At 38.5% G+C, this 18,617-nt stretch overlaps 1 protein-coding gene and 1 pseudogene across 1 annotated transcript; both read left to right on the top strand.

The window, feature by feature from the left end:
- Positions 1-3,815: 3,815 nt before the first annotated feature.
- Positions 3,816-5,262, top strand: LOC120731300 (olfactory receptor 11A1-like). The gene has a single exon (XM_040028278.1). It carries the CDS (start codon positions 4,184-4,186, stop codon positions 5,123-5,125), a length of 942 nt encoding a protein of 313 aa, XP_039884212.1. The 5' UTR covers positions 3,816-4,183; the 3' UTR covers positions 5,126-5,262.
- Positions 5,263-6,238: 976 nt separating this feature from the next.
- Positions 6,239-7,574, top strand: LOC120731309 (annotated as a pseudogene).
- The last annotated feature ends 11,043 nt before the right edge of the window (positions 7,575-18,617 follow it).

The raw sequence follows: 18,617 nt of genomic DNA, 5'->3' as shown, positions 1-18,617 counted from the left end.
GACCAGGGTCTTGGAGCTGCAAGCTCCTCACCTGATCCCAGACAGCTCCAAAAACCTCGGCCCCCTCTCGCAGCTCTTTTATTAACTCAGTGGTCACACATAACCCACTGTAAAACCCCCCTATGGTGCATCATAAAACAAAGGCATTCAGTGTGTGTGTGTGTGTGTGTGTGTGTGTGTGTGTGTGCTGTGTGTGTGTGTGTGTGTGTGAACGTGAGTGAGTGAGTGAGTGAGTGTGTGTGAATGTGGGTGTTTCTGTTGGACTTCCTGCTCACAAAAGGGTCATCTCCCCTTACGATGTATATGGCTCAATTCCTGTAACGGTCTACCATACAGAAACGCAGGTGAGGGGATAAAGAGTAAGAACTAAAACATCCCCACTAAATAACAAAGCAGAACACACATAGGATGTTCCTACAGTTACACTATAGCCCCCCCTCACCATTCAACAGGCTGGGGAGGGGAACAGAAACAGAACAATGTCTTTGATCCTAAAGCTTGAACTAAGACTTACAAATTTAAGTAAAGCAATGACAACATTTAACTATTTCAACCAAACAAGGTAACATTTCGCGGAGGGAGCATAGCCAAGTGACAGAGCCTTACACTTGGGTGGTCTCAGAATCTCATCTCTGCTTTTTCAGATGATGTGGTTTTGTTGGCTTCATCAGGTTATGGGCTCCAGCTCACAATGGAATGGTTGACAGCTGAGTGTGAAGCGGTAGGAATGAGAATCAGCACCTCCAAATCGGAGGCAATGGTCCTTAGCCAGAAAACGGTGGAGTGCCCACTCTGGGTCAGGGATAAGTTCCTGCCCCAAGTGGAGGAGTTTAAGTATCTCGGGGTCTTGTTCGCGAATGATGGGAGAAGAGAGTGGGAGATCAACAGATGCATTGGTGCTGCAGCAGCAGTGATGCGGATGTTGCACCACTCCATCGTGGTGAAGAGAGAGCTGAATGTAAAAGCGAAGTTGTCAGTTTATCGATCGATATACGTTCCTACCCTCACCCTATGGTCATGAGCTATGGGTAGTGACTGAAAGAACAATATCGCGGATACAAGCGGTGGAAATGGGTTTCCTCCCTTAGAGATAGGGTGAGAAGTTCAGCCATCGGGAGGGGCTCAGAGTAGACTGGCTGCTCCTCTACAGTTCAGGAGGTTAGTTGCGAGAACGCCGGCTGAAACAATGCATTTCAGGGTGGCAACCCAAGGTCGACGGCACAACAGTCACGGCTGGGGCAGCAGTCGTGTGGTGTTGTCAAGAAGGACCCAAAATGCTGGCACTTGCTGTGATGCATGGGAGCTTTCTTGTGGACAGTGAAAATAACAAAAGCCAGGACAGAACTAAAAATTAACCTAAAATGGGGAAACTAATAGCAAACAAAACCCGAAACCATAACTCATGGAATAACGCACAGGGAAAAAGATAAGGAGGTGACACCAGGGATGACTAGCAGAGAATGGAGAGCTGGAATAAAGGGCAGAGAGATGCTGGAATTATCAAGAAACAGATGACGCGACAAGGAACACAGGCAGACACACACTATAAATACACAGAGGGACACTGGGAAATCACACACAGGTGGGAGACACAGCTGGACCTGATTAACCTGACGAGACAGGGGAACACTAACACCAGGCCAATCCCCTTCACCAGCTGTGAAGGGGATTGGCTCTGCTCAGGCAGCGACAGCAGGGTGCAGTCCTCAGTAGTGATGGTAAATTTGATTCTTTTTACTGAATCGAGTTTTAATGAGTCACTCACCAAAGTGCAAAAAATGTACATTTTCACTCAAACTTAATTTGTTTCTCTTTTCATGTAAATCCTACTGCTAAGATGAATGATTCTAAAAGAAAACAACTATTTTATAGAGCAAAAAAGAGCAAAAACATTTCTAAAATTAAGCAATTAAGCAAGGGGGTTAGTGAGTGAGTGAGTGAGTGAGTGAGTAATTCGTTAGCTCTATGATTCAGCACAGGAAGGAGGGGGCGAGCGAGTCCTGAGTGATTCGCTTTCGCTTACGATTCAACACAGGAAGGGAGGGGGTGAGTAGCTCGAATGTGCTGTTAGCATGTTAGCAGAGCGATGCTACTGTGAACCGAGGAGCTATTTTCTTGATGTGAGCTTCTACTCAGGGTTTTTTCTTCCAGTTCAGAGCAGAAATTTTTTTGTTCAGATACTGGATGTTGTGTTTTTCTCCACAATTTTAATTATAAGCTAGATATATAGCTGCTAACAGCAACAGGGATGAGTCAGTGAGTCAGTTGGGCTTGTGAATGATTCATGAGTCAGTAAAGTGATTCGTTCATGATTTGCGCATCACTAGTCCTCAGTTGGCTCAATGAACTCACCGGAGCTTCCAGCAGAGGATGGGGGTGGCTCGCCCGAGATCTTAGTGGAGACAGAAGGCTAAGATGGTTTGATAGAGCTTCAAGTGGAGGCCGCCGTAGACAGCTGAGATGGCTTGCCTGAACTCTCAGCAGAGACAGGAAGCTGAGACGGTGCAAGTACGCCGTCTCAGCTTCCTGTCTGCATGCAAGTACAGGGTACTTACTAGTGATGTTTCCGATCTATACCACAACACCTCACTGTCTTGCCACATGTATCTCAAACCGTGTCTTGGCTGTTTGTGGAGGTAAAATACATCCGCACATGACTCCATTTATGCTCAGCCATTATTGTGAGTGCGCACCCCAAGGGGCTGGACACATTTATACAACCACATTTTGCACATGACTATAAAAAGGCGGAAGAGGAAGTAGTTCCTTCCAATGTAGACAGTCCTAATGATATAGTTTCTTTCCACTGTGTTCCTGTTAATGATAAACTACAAATCTACCCTAAATTACTGAAATATCGATATTTTAATATGAGAATCGATTCTAGAACATAAATGACTGGCATCAGAGGAATCAATATTTCGGTATCGATCCACACATTACTAGTACTTACAGTATACTTGTTTCATTGTCTCTTGCAAAAAACCCGACTTGTTGCCTGAAAAATGCCCGCAAGTACACGGTACTGCACCTTAACAAGACCCACGCCCCAGAAAGTACAGTGTACTTACGGTGTTCTTGTTTCGCTGTTTCTTGCAAAAACCTACCTTTGGTGTCCTCAAATTGCACTTGTACAGGGTACTTCCGCCATAGTGGCAGATCATGTTATAAAGTGTTACCTTTCATTAGTTTGCATAAATTCATTACGTATATTAAACTATAAACACTTAAAATCATATAGACATCACAGACTCGATGGTTTTTACACAATTAAATTAAAAATAAAAGAGTGAAACTAAGCACATTTCCTGCACATTATTATTTTTGTTTGTTTGTTTTGTAAATGCAAACATTAAGTTTAATATCTCCTTTTGATTAACTGAAAAGTTTTGTTGCATCTAGTTTACTTGTAGTTACCTATAATACTCTCAGTCCCAAGTCGCTGTTTTACACCGTGTAAACAGTATTCAAAAGTATTCTGAGGTTATTGTTGAAAATTTCAGGCAGTAAGTATGTTTTTTTCTGCTTCTTTTCAGGTTTAAACATTATAAAGAGGCCTGGTTGTTAGGGTAAAATACATTTTCATTTACAAAATATGTTTCACTGGATTCATTTCTTTTACAATCTAAAAAGAAAAGCAAGACTCAATATAACACAGCTGTATTATGTTTTTTTGAGGAAAGGGAAGAATGTGTTGCTTATCAAATGTATAACAGCCTTAATCACTGTGTTGTCTTTTGCACTGAAAATTAAGGTCTTGTTGCATATAGAGAGCTTGAATAGATTGTAACAACAAGCTTGAAACTCATGAATCACCCCCCAAAATTCCTCAGGATGCTGCTGAAGCTCTTCTTGCAAGCTCTTCTTCTTAAACTAAATGCATTAATTTATCTTACTGCTCATCGTTTGCTCAAACCTGTTTGTAGTCATTTCCCAGATCTCAATAGTTACATAAAATACAAAGAACTTAATTTTTAACTCAACTCAAGGAGTGAAAGCACCACTTACATCATACTAACTACATAAATGTGGCTGATAAGAAGTGTATATAAACCTCTGGTGACATACTTTGTCAGGGAGACAGTACACAGACAGACTTAATTACACCCTGGCTTTAACTTGTAAAAATGTCATTTGCTCTCAGTTTGAAATGACACCTAGTAAGGTAAACTAATATTTTATTATGGATAATGTTTCAGTAGTTACTGTTTTTACTCTCTCAGGTTTAAGTGATATTGCAAACTACAGGGTCATTCTCTTTGTTCTCACTTTACTGTGTTACTGTGTGATTTGGCTGGTAAATTTGACGATAATTGTCACAGTCATTGTGGATAAAAAACTTCATGAACCCATGTACATCTTCCTCTGCAATCTGTGCTTCAATGGACTCTATGGGACAGCTGCATTTTATCCCAAGTTTCTCTATGATCTTCTGTCCACCACTCATGTCATCTCTTATGCAGGATGCCTTTTACAGGGTTTTGTAGTGCACTCTTCAGTTTGTGCTGACTTCTCTCTCCTAGCTCTCATGGCCTATGACAGATACGTGGCTATATGTCGACCTCTTGTGTACCACTCTCTGATGACTACACAAAAAATTTCTATTTTTGTATTTTTTGCTTGGCTTATTCCCTTTTACCTTCTCTTAATGAGCACGATAACAACAGCAACATCAAGGTTATGTGGCTCACACATACAAAGGATCTACTGTATAAACTGGTTAATTTCTAATCTAGCTTGCTCTGCCTCTGTAGCTAAAGTTATTATTCCTGCTTTTAATTACACCTTTTATTTTGGTCATGCCGTTTTTATCTTCTGGTCTTATGTACATCTGATCAAAACATGTCAGTCATCCAAAGAAAACTGGAACAAATTCGTGCAGACATGTGTACCACATTTATTCTCTTTAACAGTTGTTGTTCTGTCTTTTCTTTTTGATATGTTATACATGCGATTTGGCTCAAAAGAATTTCCACAAAGTTTTGAGAATTTCATGGCAATGGAAATTCTCCTCATCCCACCAATTATTAATCCCGTCATGTATGGATTTAAATTAACAAAAATAAGAAACAGAGTTTTGAATTTTATATGTGGTAAAAGTTTAGCTTTGAGATTAAAGTCATGAGTGTTTCTGCAGAGAGGGGCAAACAATCTGTTTACATATGTACAGTATAGTGTTAATCCATATACATATTACCAGACTGTCTTCATTAATTGAAATATAAGTAGAATTTTCTTTTGGTTTGTACATGTCTAAATTAAAAAAAAACACACACACACACACACATTGAAATTAAACACATTTCCTGTACATTATTCATTTCTGTCTTGTATTTTAAAAGGGGTTTAATTTCGTTACATCTTTTTCTGACGACTATCTTCTTTTTCTGGTTGACTAACATGTTTTTTCTCACCTAGTTTAGTTACACTTAACTATAATACCCTTGGGTCTAAAATTTTATTCTCAGGTAATTATCAAAATGCTACTAAAGCTCTGCCAGAGGTGGGAGTTGAAAAACTCTCTGACCTAGGCCTCTGCACACCTTTACTCTGAAATCAGTCTTTTGGGTTTTCTTTACATCCCAAATTAAGTGGCTGTCATCACATCAGGCTACAAACCACTGTATATCAAAAAAGTAAATGCTTATGTTCTCTTCCTTGTGAAGCAAATTGTGAAAAGGAGTAACCTGACCTGTGCCTGGGACGATCTTAAAGGAGCACTGGTACTTAAGCAATTAAAATTAGTAATACTGTTCCAGCTGATAGCAATGAGTTCTGTTTGTACAAATGATACCATTTATTTGAAACGTCGCCACTCAATTTCATTTGCTTTTGAATAAAAATAAACAAATAAATGAAAAACAAAAGGCTGGATAGTCCCAAACGCAGAGCAAAAATCAACAAAAAGCAGCCAAGCATAAGTTGTGGGTCGTCTTCAATGCAATTTAAAAATAAAAATGTCATGCTATTTATAACAGCAGCTGTACCCTACCCCTGCAAACTGTAATAGATCTTGCCTTCTGTTTACATTTATTTTCCTTTAAGACACCCAAAACACATTTATTATTATTTATTTCTGTAAATTCAAAAGGTACTTTTACTATAGTCACTTACCAGAGTATTGCTTTGTTGATTTTCAGGGGATTTTTTTTAATAGATCAAGAGAGGTTGAATTCCCAGGTGTGTTTTGTTGTTGAACAAAAGGCAATAATTAAGAGGAAGTGTAGAGGCACAGCAGGCAATGATAGAGATGTAGATGCAGTAGCTCTGTCTTCTGTACACTCACATATACTCACACACACATTTTTTTAAAATAATAAGGCATTTGAGTTCTCTGATCATGGATAATGTGTCTAATGTAAAAAGTTTTGTTCTATTAGGATTTAATGACACGATGAATTTCAGAGTACCACTCTTCATAATAACTTTACTGCATTATTGTGTGATTCTGTTTTTCAATATCTCTCTTGTGCTGCTTATTTTCTTGGATGAAAGTCTCCATGAACCTATGTACATTTTTCTTAGTAGCTTTTGCATTAATGCAATTTATGGGTCCACAGGTTTCTGCCCCAAATTCCTTTCAGACTTACTGTCATCTTTTCATCACATCTCATATGAAGGATGCATGCTACAAGCTTTTATCATGTACTCATTTTCCTCCTGTGATTTGTCCATTTTAGCTGTCATGGCCTTTGACAGGTATCTGGCTATATGTCGACCTCTGCACTACCACTCTTTCATGACTATGAGGAGGCTCTCTCAGCTGGTGTGTTTCTCCTGGCTGACACCTTTCTGCATTTTCTCCATCAATATCCCAATAACATCAAGAGTCAAGTTATGTGGTATAAACATTCAGAGAGTCTGATGTCTAGACTGGTTAATTGTTAAACTTGCTTGTCCTGAAGTTTGCTTGTCCTAAAAAAAATACTGGTCCATATGCAACACTTATTGTTTATATATTTCATGGCTTTTTCATAATTTGGATTTACACGCATCTTATTAAAACATGCATGAGTCCAGTGAAGACAGGGTAAAGTTTATGCAGACATGTGTGCCCCATCTGACCTCTTTGATCATATTTCTCTTTGTAATGGTTTTTCAGTCGATATATGGGCGATTTGACTCCACAGATTCATCTCGAATCTTCCAAAATTTGATTGCTATTGAGTTTCTCACTATTCTTCCAGTTATGAATCCTCTCATATATGGATTCAAACTCACCAAAATACAAAACAGAATCCTGACTTCAGTTTATCTTAACAGAAAATAACAACACACCCATCCAATATACATTCTGCAAAAAAGAGCAATAAGGATAATAAATAAAGCTACTTCAAGAGAACCATTAAAATCCACTTTTTATCAAATTAAATATTCTCAAATTTAAAGATTTGGTTGACCTCAGAACTGCACAAACAATGTACAAAGAAGCGAATAAATCTTTGCCCCACAACATTCAGAACCTGTTCCAAATAAGACCAAATACTCATGACCTGAGAGAAATCCTTGTGTTCAGCAAGCCAGTAGTAAGGACAAATGTAAAATATCAGAGCATTGCAGTCAGAGTTAGTGTGTGGAACACCTGTACAGATGAAATCAAGACAAGTACATCAATACAAAAATTCACACGATTATTCAAAAATAATAAATTGCATGAATATAGGAAATCTTACTCTCAGTGACTGAGTTGTCTAATTGTGTCCTCATTTTTTATAGATCAAGGCCTTAGTACCCCAAGCTTAAGTGTTCATTAAGGTGTTTGTCAATAATAATAATAATAATAATGGATTGCATTTATATAGCGCTTGATATAAAATAAGCTCAGAGATTAAGCGGGTGTTAAAGACAGGGTGATTAGTAGAGATGGACCGATCCGATATTACGTATCGGTATCGGTCCAATACTGACCTAAATTACTGGATCGGATATCGGAGAAAAATAAAAAATGTAATCCGATCCATTAAATATCACGAAAGCACCTCACAAAACTTGCAACACGCCGTAACTCACCTCAGAACGTTAGCACGTCGGAGCAGTATGCATCACGTGATAGAGCGGCTGTGGCATGCGGGACCTGTCGGATAGCATTTGGAGCTTTGCTAGCAACCCGGCATTTCATCTCTGACAAAGTTATCCCCGAGAGAAGTAAAGCAAGTGTGTAAGTCCATCTCTGAATGTTTGTAAAGCATTCCTGCGTTAAGCTTAACAAGCGACTGCCTCTTCTTGCTGCTACTTCAATCATGAAACTGCTTAATGATCAGCTGATCGGCTTTTCTGTCACGAGTCCATCTCTCTGGTTTGTTTTTGGCCCACTTTGCACCAGAAAGAGGAAACCAGCGGCTGAACAACAGCAGCACGTTTAAGCTTGATAAGCTGTTGTTAGAATTTATTTAATATTACTTTCTACTCGAGGATCTTTTTCTACGTAGCTGACGGCTGGTAACTGTGCAGGGGCGGATCTAGCAAAGTTTAGCCAGGGGGGCCGATAGGGCATTAACAGGGAAAAGGGGGCACAAAGACATACTTTTCTTTCTTATTCTCATTTAAAATGTCTAGCTTTTAATAAATAATTATCTGACACCCAAAGTTTTAATTTGATGTAAAATGAATAGAAGTCAATTATTGTATATAGTGACTATTAAGTCTAATATATATACCCTAGTAAGCTATAGTACTTTTTCCTTTGGGAAGGTACCATCTGTGCAGTCTGCAATTTTGTTGAAGAAAGATGTTGAATCTATTTAATATTTCTTGAAAAATAATTGATTTCTGTGCATTTTTTTTTCACACTGCATCAAATTAAGGTTGATTACGTCGATTAAGCATCATGAGGTGGAGTGTGAGGGGTGGTTCCCTATTTTTTATTTATTTATTTTTGTTGTTGCTGGGAGTTGGAACCCTATTAGTTAGGTTGCTTAATATTTACGCTAAGTACTCTTTAAAATACCAGAATAGGGAGGATGGTGTAGGTTTAAGTTTATTAGATTGATCAGTATTGCTGAACTATGAAATATTTTTTTTTTTGCATACAGGTATAACAGAATAGCTTTAGTGTAGTTGTTGTTTTAAACTTGAGTATGAACTTATACAAAATGCAGCAAGATATTTAAAAAAACCAGTTTTGTTGATTAAAAAACACTATATCGGATTCATATCGGTATCGGCAGATATCCAAATTTATGATATCAGAATTGGTATCGGACATAAAAAAGTGGTATCGTGCCATCTCTAGTGATTAGTTTATGTAAAAATGAAGTTTGTTGTTATTCTGGTTTACATGCTGAAAATGCTTTTATTTGTGTATGTTCAATGAGTTAGACTTGTACATAGTTAACCATATATGATCAGATAATGTTGAATCCTGGATATGAATTTGTAAGCAATGAAATTTGAAATAAGGGGGTAGGAACAAGAAAAGTGTAAACTTCATCCTACTCCTTTTCGAGCACACGCATTCTGTAGACATACACAGCAAAATCTCCAGTGTTAAATTAACACTAGAGAGTGTCTACATGGGTCCACACCTCTGAGTGTTAAATACAACACTGTTGAGTGTTAAATTAACACTTTTGACAGTGTTATATGTGTAAAAGTAACCTAGTCAGTTTTGAAGATTAACAAAGACTAACACTGAGCAGTGCTGATTTTCTAACACTGGAATATTTCCAACATTTTGAGTTATTTTCCAGTGTTAGAAAATCAGCACTGCTCAGTGTTAGTCTTTGTTAATCTTCAAAACTGACTAGGTTACTTTTACACATATAACACTGTCAAAAGTGTTAATTTAACACTCAACAGTGTTGTATTTAACACTCAGAGGTGTGGACCCATGTAGACACTCTCTAGTGTTAATTTAACACTGGAGATTTTGCTGTGTAGATATGAAAACTTGATGATTTTTAGGGTTTTTTCTGTTGTTATTTCAATTATATTTGCATGTCCAAAATAAATTATATCTATCTATCTGTCTATCTGTCTGTCTATCTATCTATCTATTAGGGGTGCAACGATATTCGTATCGATATTGAACCGTTCGATACAGTGCTTTCGGTTCGGTACGCATATGTATCGAACAATACAACATTTGTAATTTATTTTATCAATTTTCCTTCTGACGATGCTGTCTGTGTTGAGCGCTCAGTGAATCTGTGTTCGACTACTCCGCCTAGGCTGCACTGTCGAGCGCAGATCCACTGAGCGCTCAACACAGACAGCATCGTCAGAAGGAAGAGAGCAGGGCAAGCTAGCGAGACAGAAGTTAAGCTCTACTTGCAACATTCAGATCTGGCGTTTGGAATTATTTTGGTTTTCATGTGACGTATGACCCTGAAGGTAAGCGAGTCATGGACTAAAGTAAAACAGTATGTTGGATGTGCCATGCAATGCTCAATTACATTGGTGTGAACTAGTGTGTTAGCGCAGTTAGCTCGTTAACGTGTTTGCCGTCTAGTCCCATGCACGGAGCGATCGGCGGTAGCTCGTTAACGGAGATTTGCCGTGTTGTGGCGTTAAGGTCATTTCAACGAGATTAACCTGAAAGCACTAGTGGGAACACAACGAATATGACTGCACATTTACGCCGACATCATCCTAGTGCAAAGACAAAAACAACAAGCATGCTACTAATTTTAGCCGAGTCATTTAGACAGCTGTTAGCACATGATTCTCCTTATGCTGCTGAGAATATAGCCCAGAAGAAGCGGATAGTATAGCTTTTATTTTGGAAAGAGACATTTCTCTGTAATAAACTCTCTTTTCCAAAGATGAGTGATTCCTCAATCAGATACAGGGCTTGCAATATCGCTAGCCCGACGTCCCGGAGCTAGCGATTTTTTCAGTCGGGCTACCAAAATCTATCTCTTCCCTGCCCGTCGGGCTATTGTAGGAAAAATATATGTCAATGCTTTTGCATTCTTTCAGAAATGTAGCTGGGTAATTATGTCATTGGCATCAGTGAGCCACTGTCAATATGTGACATATTGAAGTCGCGTTTGAATTTGCGCTTGTTTTTTTGCTTTCACTTTGCAATCGTGCGAACTGTGTATAGTGAGCGACAGCACTGATCTGTGAGTGATGATAATTTGTGCACCAATTCCTCTGACATCGTCTTATTAATCGTTAGCTTACTATGCAAACATGACAAGTGAAATCTCCCGCAGCTTAAACATGTGAGAGGTTGATCGCGCAGAGAATCGCTGAGCTTATGTGAGTGAGCGTGTAAAAGCATTTCAGTTCTGCTGAGCCAAATAAGACAGGTCAGGGTGAAGAAGTGACAGCCAAAGAAAAGCTTACCACAAAACGGAGAAGTTATGACAAATCAGACTATAAGGCAAAAAGAAAGTGCAACTTTATGGTTTCATGGACAAAATAATTTCTGTGGCTGCAATATGATGAGCTAAATAACCAGGGCTGCACATAAGTGGTCCGCAGGTGCGCATTCGCTGTCAAAATAAAAAACACGCACAAGGGTTAGGGTTAAATTTAAAAACTGTACTTTTGAGTTAAAATATATATTTATAATTTTAATAAATGACAAATTAAAAAGGCATGAACATTTTTTTGTATCGAAAAAATATCGAACCGTGACACCAAAGTATCGAACCGAACCGAACCGTGAATTTTGTGTATCGTTGCACCCCTACTATCTATCTATCTATCTATCTATCTATAGAAAATAACTAACATGAAATTTAGAGTTTCTTCAAAAATTAAAATGTACGTTTTGCTTATAGTGAAGAATATATAGTGAGAGATATGAACATAGCTGAAAAGAGCACGCCTTACTGTGTGTATTTTCAGTTTTGTCAAAGACCAACTACAATGTATCATGTTATGTTATTTTTAAGTGAATAAATTAACTTATGTGGATATATTGATCAGATTTATTGTAAATTGTATTTTTATGGGTTTATTTATTTAGTTAATTTATTTATTTATTTTTACATCGTTTTTAATTCAATACTTCCACAAAAGACCATACTTGCTTAAGTTTCATTTTTATGCTTATAAAATGCTTAACTTTAGCCTGTTTGTTATTTCCAGGATTGGTTTTATTAATTTTTTTGTTTCATACTATTATAAGATGCTGTTTATCAGCAAGGAACTTTAGTAAGTTTAAAATGGATGCAACAATCGAAACCCAACACTTTGTGCATGAAATAGACTCAGAGGGATGTAGAATAGCGAAGAACGAGATCGCGGATACAAGCGGCAGAAATGAGCTTCCTCCGAAGGGTGGCTGGCCTCTCCTTTAGAGATAGGGTGAGAAGTTCGGCCGTCCGGGAGGGGCTCAGAGTAGAGCAGCTGCTGCTCCACATCGAAAGGAGCCAGCTGAGGTGGTTCGGGCATCTGACAAGGATGTCCCACCGGGAGGAGGCCCCGGGGCAGACCCAGGACACGCTGGAGAGATTATATCTCTCGGCTGGCCTGGGAACGCCTTGGTATTCCCCCGGATAAGCTGGAGGAGGTGGCTGGGGAGAGGGAGGTCTGGGCCTCTTTGCTTAGGCTGCTGCCCCCGCGACCCGGCCTCGGATAAAGCGGATGAAGATGGATGGATGGGATGTAGAATACCAGATTAAATAAGTGCATGCAGAAATGTTTATTTACATTTAACACAAACTTTAAAGTCTAACTTACTGAATATATTTTCTGTAATTTTTAAAATTTTATTTTAGTTTGCTTTATTTACACAAGTATTGTTTCAGTTATTTTGATTTATCATTGTGTTTATCTGCAAAGCATTTCCATATTTACAGTTTTAGTAAGATGTAATAACTTTGATATGGACTCCTGCACCCCTCCTTTGTTTCTAGGTGTAATGCAATTAGAATAAAAGCAACAGTTCATTGAAAGATGTCTATATAGAAATATATAACACGTAATTTGCACGCTGCTTAGTAACTAATGAAGTGTACTGTATACTCTGTTGGCTTATACGTGTGATTTATCCTGAAATGACTGAAAATATTTTCTACTGCCATATAATTAAAGAGCCACAATTCTGATGTGTGGATTTTATTGTATTATTGTAGTAAGAGAAATTAAAATTTCAACACAAAGGGCACTATTGTGAGTTATTACAATATATTAGATATTAGATATTAGTTGATGAAATAATAAAAATTAAAATTATGATTAAAAAAATCAAGAAGTCAAGTTCTTGCAATGGTCACTGATTCAAAAAAATCCTAAGAGATTGGTGCAAAAAAAAAATTGAGTTTCTATGGATAGTATAACATATCATAACATCTCTATTGGGAGTGAACTGTTTGACAACTTGTCTTTCTGGATACTGCGACTACTGCTACTACTAATATTAACAATAATAACTTTATTTATATAGGACTTTTCAGAACACAGACTTACAAAGTGCTTAACATTCCTAATAAAAGCCGCATATAAAAAGGGACACACTTTCCAGCATACAGACATATCTTCAAGATAGGTCAAAATTAAAAACCAGATCCAATTTTCCAATTTTTATGTGTGGAACTTCTAACATGTTGCACCAAATTATTTGATTTTGCAATGCTAAGTTGTATCCATGCAATAGAGACATCAATATTTAGATTAAAATCTCCTACGAAAATGATCCTGTCAGATTTTACAAACAGAAAAAAGCAGGTTAGAGAATTCATTCAAAAAAAGTTGCAGGATTTAAGAAAATGATATAGGAGTAAATTGAACACTGTTTAGGATACTCGTGCATCTTAAAATGTGGCCTGAGGCTCTTGAGACATTGGATAATTTTCTGACATAATTATAAAAAAAATAAATGATTTATTAAGAAAGAACTACTGTTAAATAAGGGTAATATGGCCACAGTGCTTTGATTATTGAGCTTTGGTGTACAAATGTGACCAATGTAAGATTTTTTTCTGTCTTATAATCACTGGAATTGGTAACGATGAGGTAGTGGACTGGGAAACTAGGCATAGTAGTGTTGCAGGAGCGGTTGTGCAATTTAGCTAGTGAAACTGTGAGGAAACAGTTGAAGTGGAGCGTGGGTAACATGATTTTTCAGGCATCATGCTGTAGAAGATTAGTTATAGGTACAGCCACTTGGACTAACAGGTGCCGTGACCCAGCAGCTGAAGGTGGTCAGCATCTGTGAGGCCCCTGGTGTCAGTGTTCCCCTGTCTCGTCAGGTTAACCAGGTCCAGCTGTGTCTCCCACCTGTGTGTGATTTCCCAGTGTCTCTCTGTGTACTTATAGTGTGTGTTTTTCTCTGCTCCTCGTTGCGTCGTCTGTGTTCATACCTGGTGTAATCCCCTGCGTGCTCTCCCTGCTGTTCTCCCTTCATGTTCAGGTTTGCCACTCCCTTTGTGTAGTTTCACCCAGTTTAGTTCATCCTTAGTTCTGTTTTGCCATCTCCCCTTTATGTTTGATATTGTCAATAAATTGCCTTCACATCTGAGTAAGTGCTGCATTTGAGTCCTCCTTTCCACTCTTCACACGGCCGCTGCCCCGGACCGTGACAATATAAGCGGGTTAATTGCAGTGTTAGTGGTGCTGCACAGAAATGTTTTTGATGCTGAAATGCAGTAAAATTGGTTACAGATTTATTGTAAATAAGGACACTCATACAATGATTATTTTGTAAGTTTATTCTTGCGAGAGTGCAAGGTAACCAAAAGGGTTTGAGCTATGGACCTAATTGAATGTTTGTGTTGTTAAAAGAGAAATCTGCGTGTCTAAATGAAAAGAAAAGGACGTTGTTAAATTCTGTTAATAAACCAGACGAGGAAGAGCCTGCAGACCGAACGCAACTGATGTCTCCTGTCTCTGCTTTTCTGTTAAAAAAACAGTTTAAAAACAGACCCCATCGAAGGCCTGTAACAATTACACCACGATCACTCTAACGGGTGCTGTCCTACTCCCTACCTTTAAAGGGACTCCACTCTTCTATGTAGCGTCATATAAAATTAATTATTAATAACAGTCTGTTGTTCTGTCATAAGGCTTGATGAAGTGGGCAGGATGGAGGATCTAAAATGCAGACTCTCAGACAAAAACTAAATTCAAAAAGCGGCTTCATTGCTGGAGGACCGCACCACGGAGTTTACCATCCCAAGAAACACAAGCTTCGAGTGGTCTTTGACTGTGGAGCATCGTACAAAGGCACCACCTTAAATGATCAGCTGTTACAAGGACCAAATCTTACCAGTACCCTTCTTGGGGTAATTATCCAATTCACACAAGAAGTGGCCAAAGAAGCTTTGCTCTGCGCAAATGTGCTGAGGACAACCGAGATCCAGCCCACAGTCAAGCGGTCGACACAGTGCTGCACAACTTCTATGTGGACGACTGTTTGAAGGCTGTGAGCTCAGAAGAGGAAGCCATACAGTTATACCACACTCTTAGAGCCGTATGTCAGAGGGGTGGATTCAGGCTCACAAAATGGATAAGCAATAGCAGAACAGTTATGTCTGTCTGTTCTTCCAGAAGAAGAAAGGGCATCAGAGGTTAAAGATCTCGATCTGGATCAGGACACACTTCCCATTGAGAGAGCGCTGGGAGTCCATTGGTATATTCAATCTGACAGCTTCAGGTTCAAGATTGTAATGCCAGACAAGGCACCCACTCGGAGGAACCTCCTGTCCACTGTGAGTTCTGTCTACAATCCACTGGGTATCTTGTCACCAGTCACGCTTCAAGCGAAGAAGATTCTGCAAGAGCTTTGCAGGAGAAAGATTGGCTGGGATGTTATCATACCTGCAGACCTAGCGCACCAGTGGCTCAAGTGGAAGACCCAGCTCCACCAGCTAGAGAACATAAGCGTTCCAAGATGTTTTAAACCTGTGGGCTTTGCTGTAAGCAAGGCTCAAGTTATGTGGTATAAAGATTCAGAGAGTCTTATGTCTAAACTGGTTAATTGTTAAACTTGCTTGTCCTGAAGCTGACACCTTTTCAGACAACATCACAGCATATGCAACAGTTATGTGTCTCATGGCTTTTTTATCACGTGGACTTACACGCATCTTATTAAAACCTGTGTGAGGTCCAGAAAGGACAGGGTAAAGTGCAGACCTGTGTGCCCCATGTGACCTCTTTGATCACATTTCTGTCTGTAGTTGTTTTTCAGTTTGTGTACATGCAATTCGACTCCACAGATTTGCCTCAAAGCCTCCACAACTTCATCGCTACGGAATTTGTGATCATCCCTCCAATTATGAATGTCACGGTCGATCTCAGGGACTCAAGCGCAGAGCAGGTTGACGTTTCCAAACACAGTTTATTTACAACACCAATGCAGAATATATACAGTGAGGGGGGAAATCCAGGGTTCCAAGGGTCCAAGGGGAAGCTCTGTCACACTCGTTCTCTTCTCCATGTCCAAGCTCACACACCTTCATGCAGCAGGAAGGTCACAGGTCCGGGGAGGAAACCTATCACACAGGAGAGGGAAATTACTCAAAAGTCACAAAATACTCAAGCATAGATTCACAGAGGCTGAGAGGATCTCTAGCGTGTCTCACACAATCATCCAGCGATGAAAAGGTCTGCGTCCCGGCCTTAAGCAGTGGACAGGTAATGACACTGATCGCGAACAGGTGTGTGGGCCAAGGGCGGGAGGCCGCAGTGAGCTCCGCCCAAGCAGAGCGGTGAAGGAGAGAGAGAGAGAGAACACATAACACATGTAGCCTTGCGGGGCCAGCTAGGTAGACACTGGGACCATGACAATGAATCCTCTCATATATGGATTCAAACTCAGTAAAATACAAAACAAGATTTTGGGTTTAGTTTGTTTTAAAAAAAAAAACCAAAACACCTTCAAAGTCAAGAGTTTTAAAAAGAAAAATAAAGTAATATCACAAAAATGTATATTATTTTGTTGACTATGACTGATAAGAGCGGGCCTCGCAAGACCAGCTAACAATGCAGCATCTTATAGAGTTTTTTAACATGTTATATGTTTTTTTTACTTTTTGCTTTTTCAAATTTCAAATTTAGGTGCATTTCTACGTTGCTTGTTTAAATTTACTTGTTATGTATATTAAAAGCTTAGGTTTAGTGTGGTTAATACTTTCAGTGTTAGGTTTTATATTAATAATATTATGTAAAGGTTTTTTGCGAGAGGAGAGATGCAACAATAGAAATACAACTCCTTCTAAAGACACTTTATTCACACTCATGTAGACTGCTGAGTCTCAGAGACTGTTTCTTATTCAATTTTGATCAAATTGTCAAAGATGTAAAGACAGGTGATATAATTTTTTTTAGCATAATCCAAAATAAGTTTTCACATTTGGTTTGAGCATATAGTTATTTTTTACTAATTACAATAACTGGCATGCGCATACTTCCTCCACATGCGTGTAATGCATTACTAGTATTATAAACCAGGGTTTATAGAGTTACTCCAGGGTTTATCTATATATTCCTATATATAATATGTGTCTGTGTGGGTTTTATTGCTCTCATTTTATGTAAAATGAAAATGTGATTTTTTTTATTATTATTACTAAACTTATGCATGTACAAAACCCTGGATTATAATACTATAATAAATACATTAGAAACAGAAATGGTGTATTGATGTTCATATTTGTTTATTGTCGATAGTTAAAAAATAAACTATAAACTGAAATAACTGACAATATTGTCGAATTTAATTTAAATTTAATTAAAATTAAAATTATTGCTGTTGACTGAGATTCTGTGTCTTTAGAAAGAGTTGTATTTTTATTGTTGCATATATCGTGAACATTTTCCCCTTGAGAAACACCACTACATTACAATAACTGAACTAACATTAATAATAGACCCAAGCTTTTAATTCCATAATAAAAAAAAACTGGAGAAAGCAAACTGGAAATGGACCAAAAATGGCATTTTAAAACGTAAAAAATGAAAAATAAAATGAATGAAACATACAAAGCATATAGCATACATCATCTGAGGTGGTATATTTACACATACAACATGCTAATAAAAAGCTGTAAGATGCTGCATTATTAGTTAATCTTATGAAGCCTGCTCTTATCACTCATGTACAACAGATTAATGTACATTTTTTGTCATTGTACTTTTTTTTCCAAATTTGAAAATGAAAAATCTATCCTCTTTGGGAATTTCCACCTTACTATGGTGAAGGGGTTTGTGTGTCCCACTGATTTCAGGGGCTATGTGCTTGAGTGTGCTTTTGCCTGCTGGAAAGATATCTCAGAGGAAATTGATTCTGTGATGAAGGGTCAGACACAGAACAATTCAGATGAGCCTTCATAGAGGAAAATCAAGGGAACAGTTTACCTTGCCTGAAACATTATTTTTGAGCATAAGGGTGTTCACAAGTGCACATGGCACCAAAACACTCTTGGTTGCAGGCTGATGATGAGTTTAATAATTATGTCATCAGAGCTGCAGTTGTCTGAGCTGGATACTCAGGTAAAGAGAGAAGCTGAGTGTCAGCTTATACCCACTTGGTGGTAAATTGAATCAGGTGTTGGGGAGTCCATGGGACTTTGGAGGCAGCCAGTGGGTGCCAGGAAGCCAAGCAGAATATGGCTCAGGTGGTGACTGAAGCAAAAACTTGAGTGTGATGAAGAGTGTGGTGAGGTCAAGGAAAAATTTTGTCACTCGGCCTTGAGAGTGATCGGGCAACAGTGCAAGCTTTA

The sequence above is a fragment of the Simochromis diagramma genome, unplaced genomic scaffold, assembly GCF_900408965.1.
Source record: "Simochromis diagramma unplaced genomic scaffold, fSimDia1.1 OVJJ01000343.1, whole genome shotgun sequence".
NCBI classification, from domain to species: Eukaryota; Metazoa; Chordata; class Actinopteri; order Cichliformes; family Cichlidae; genus Simochromis; species Simochromis diagramma.
Note: the sequence above shows the minus strand (reverse complement) of the source record. Positions and strands in the feature narration are given on the sequence as shown.

Bases quoted from the DNA above. Each gene is read 5' to 3' on its own strand.
- LOC120731300 (XM_040028278.1), top strand. From the start codon at position 4,184: ATGGATAATGTTTCAGTAGTTACTGTTTTTACTCTCTCAGGTTTAAGT.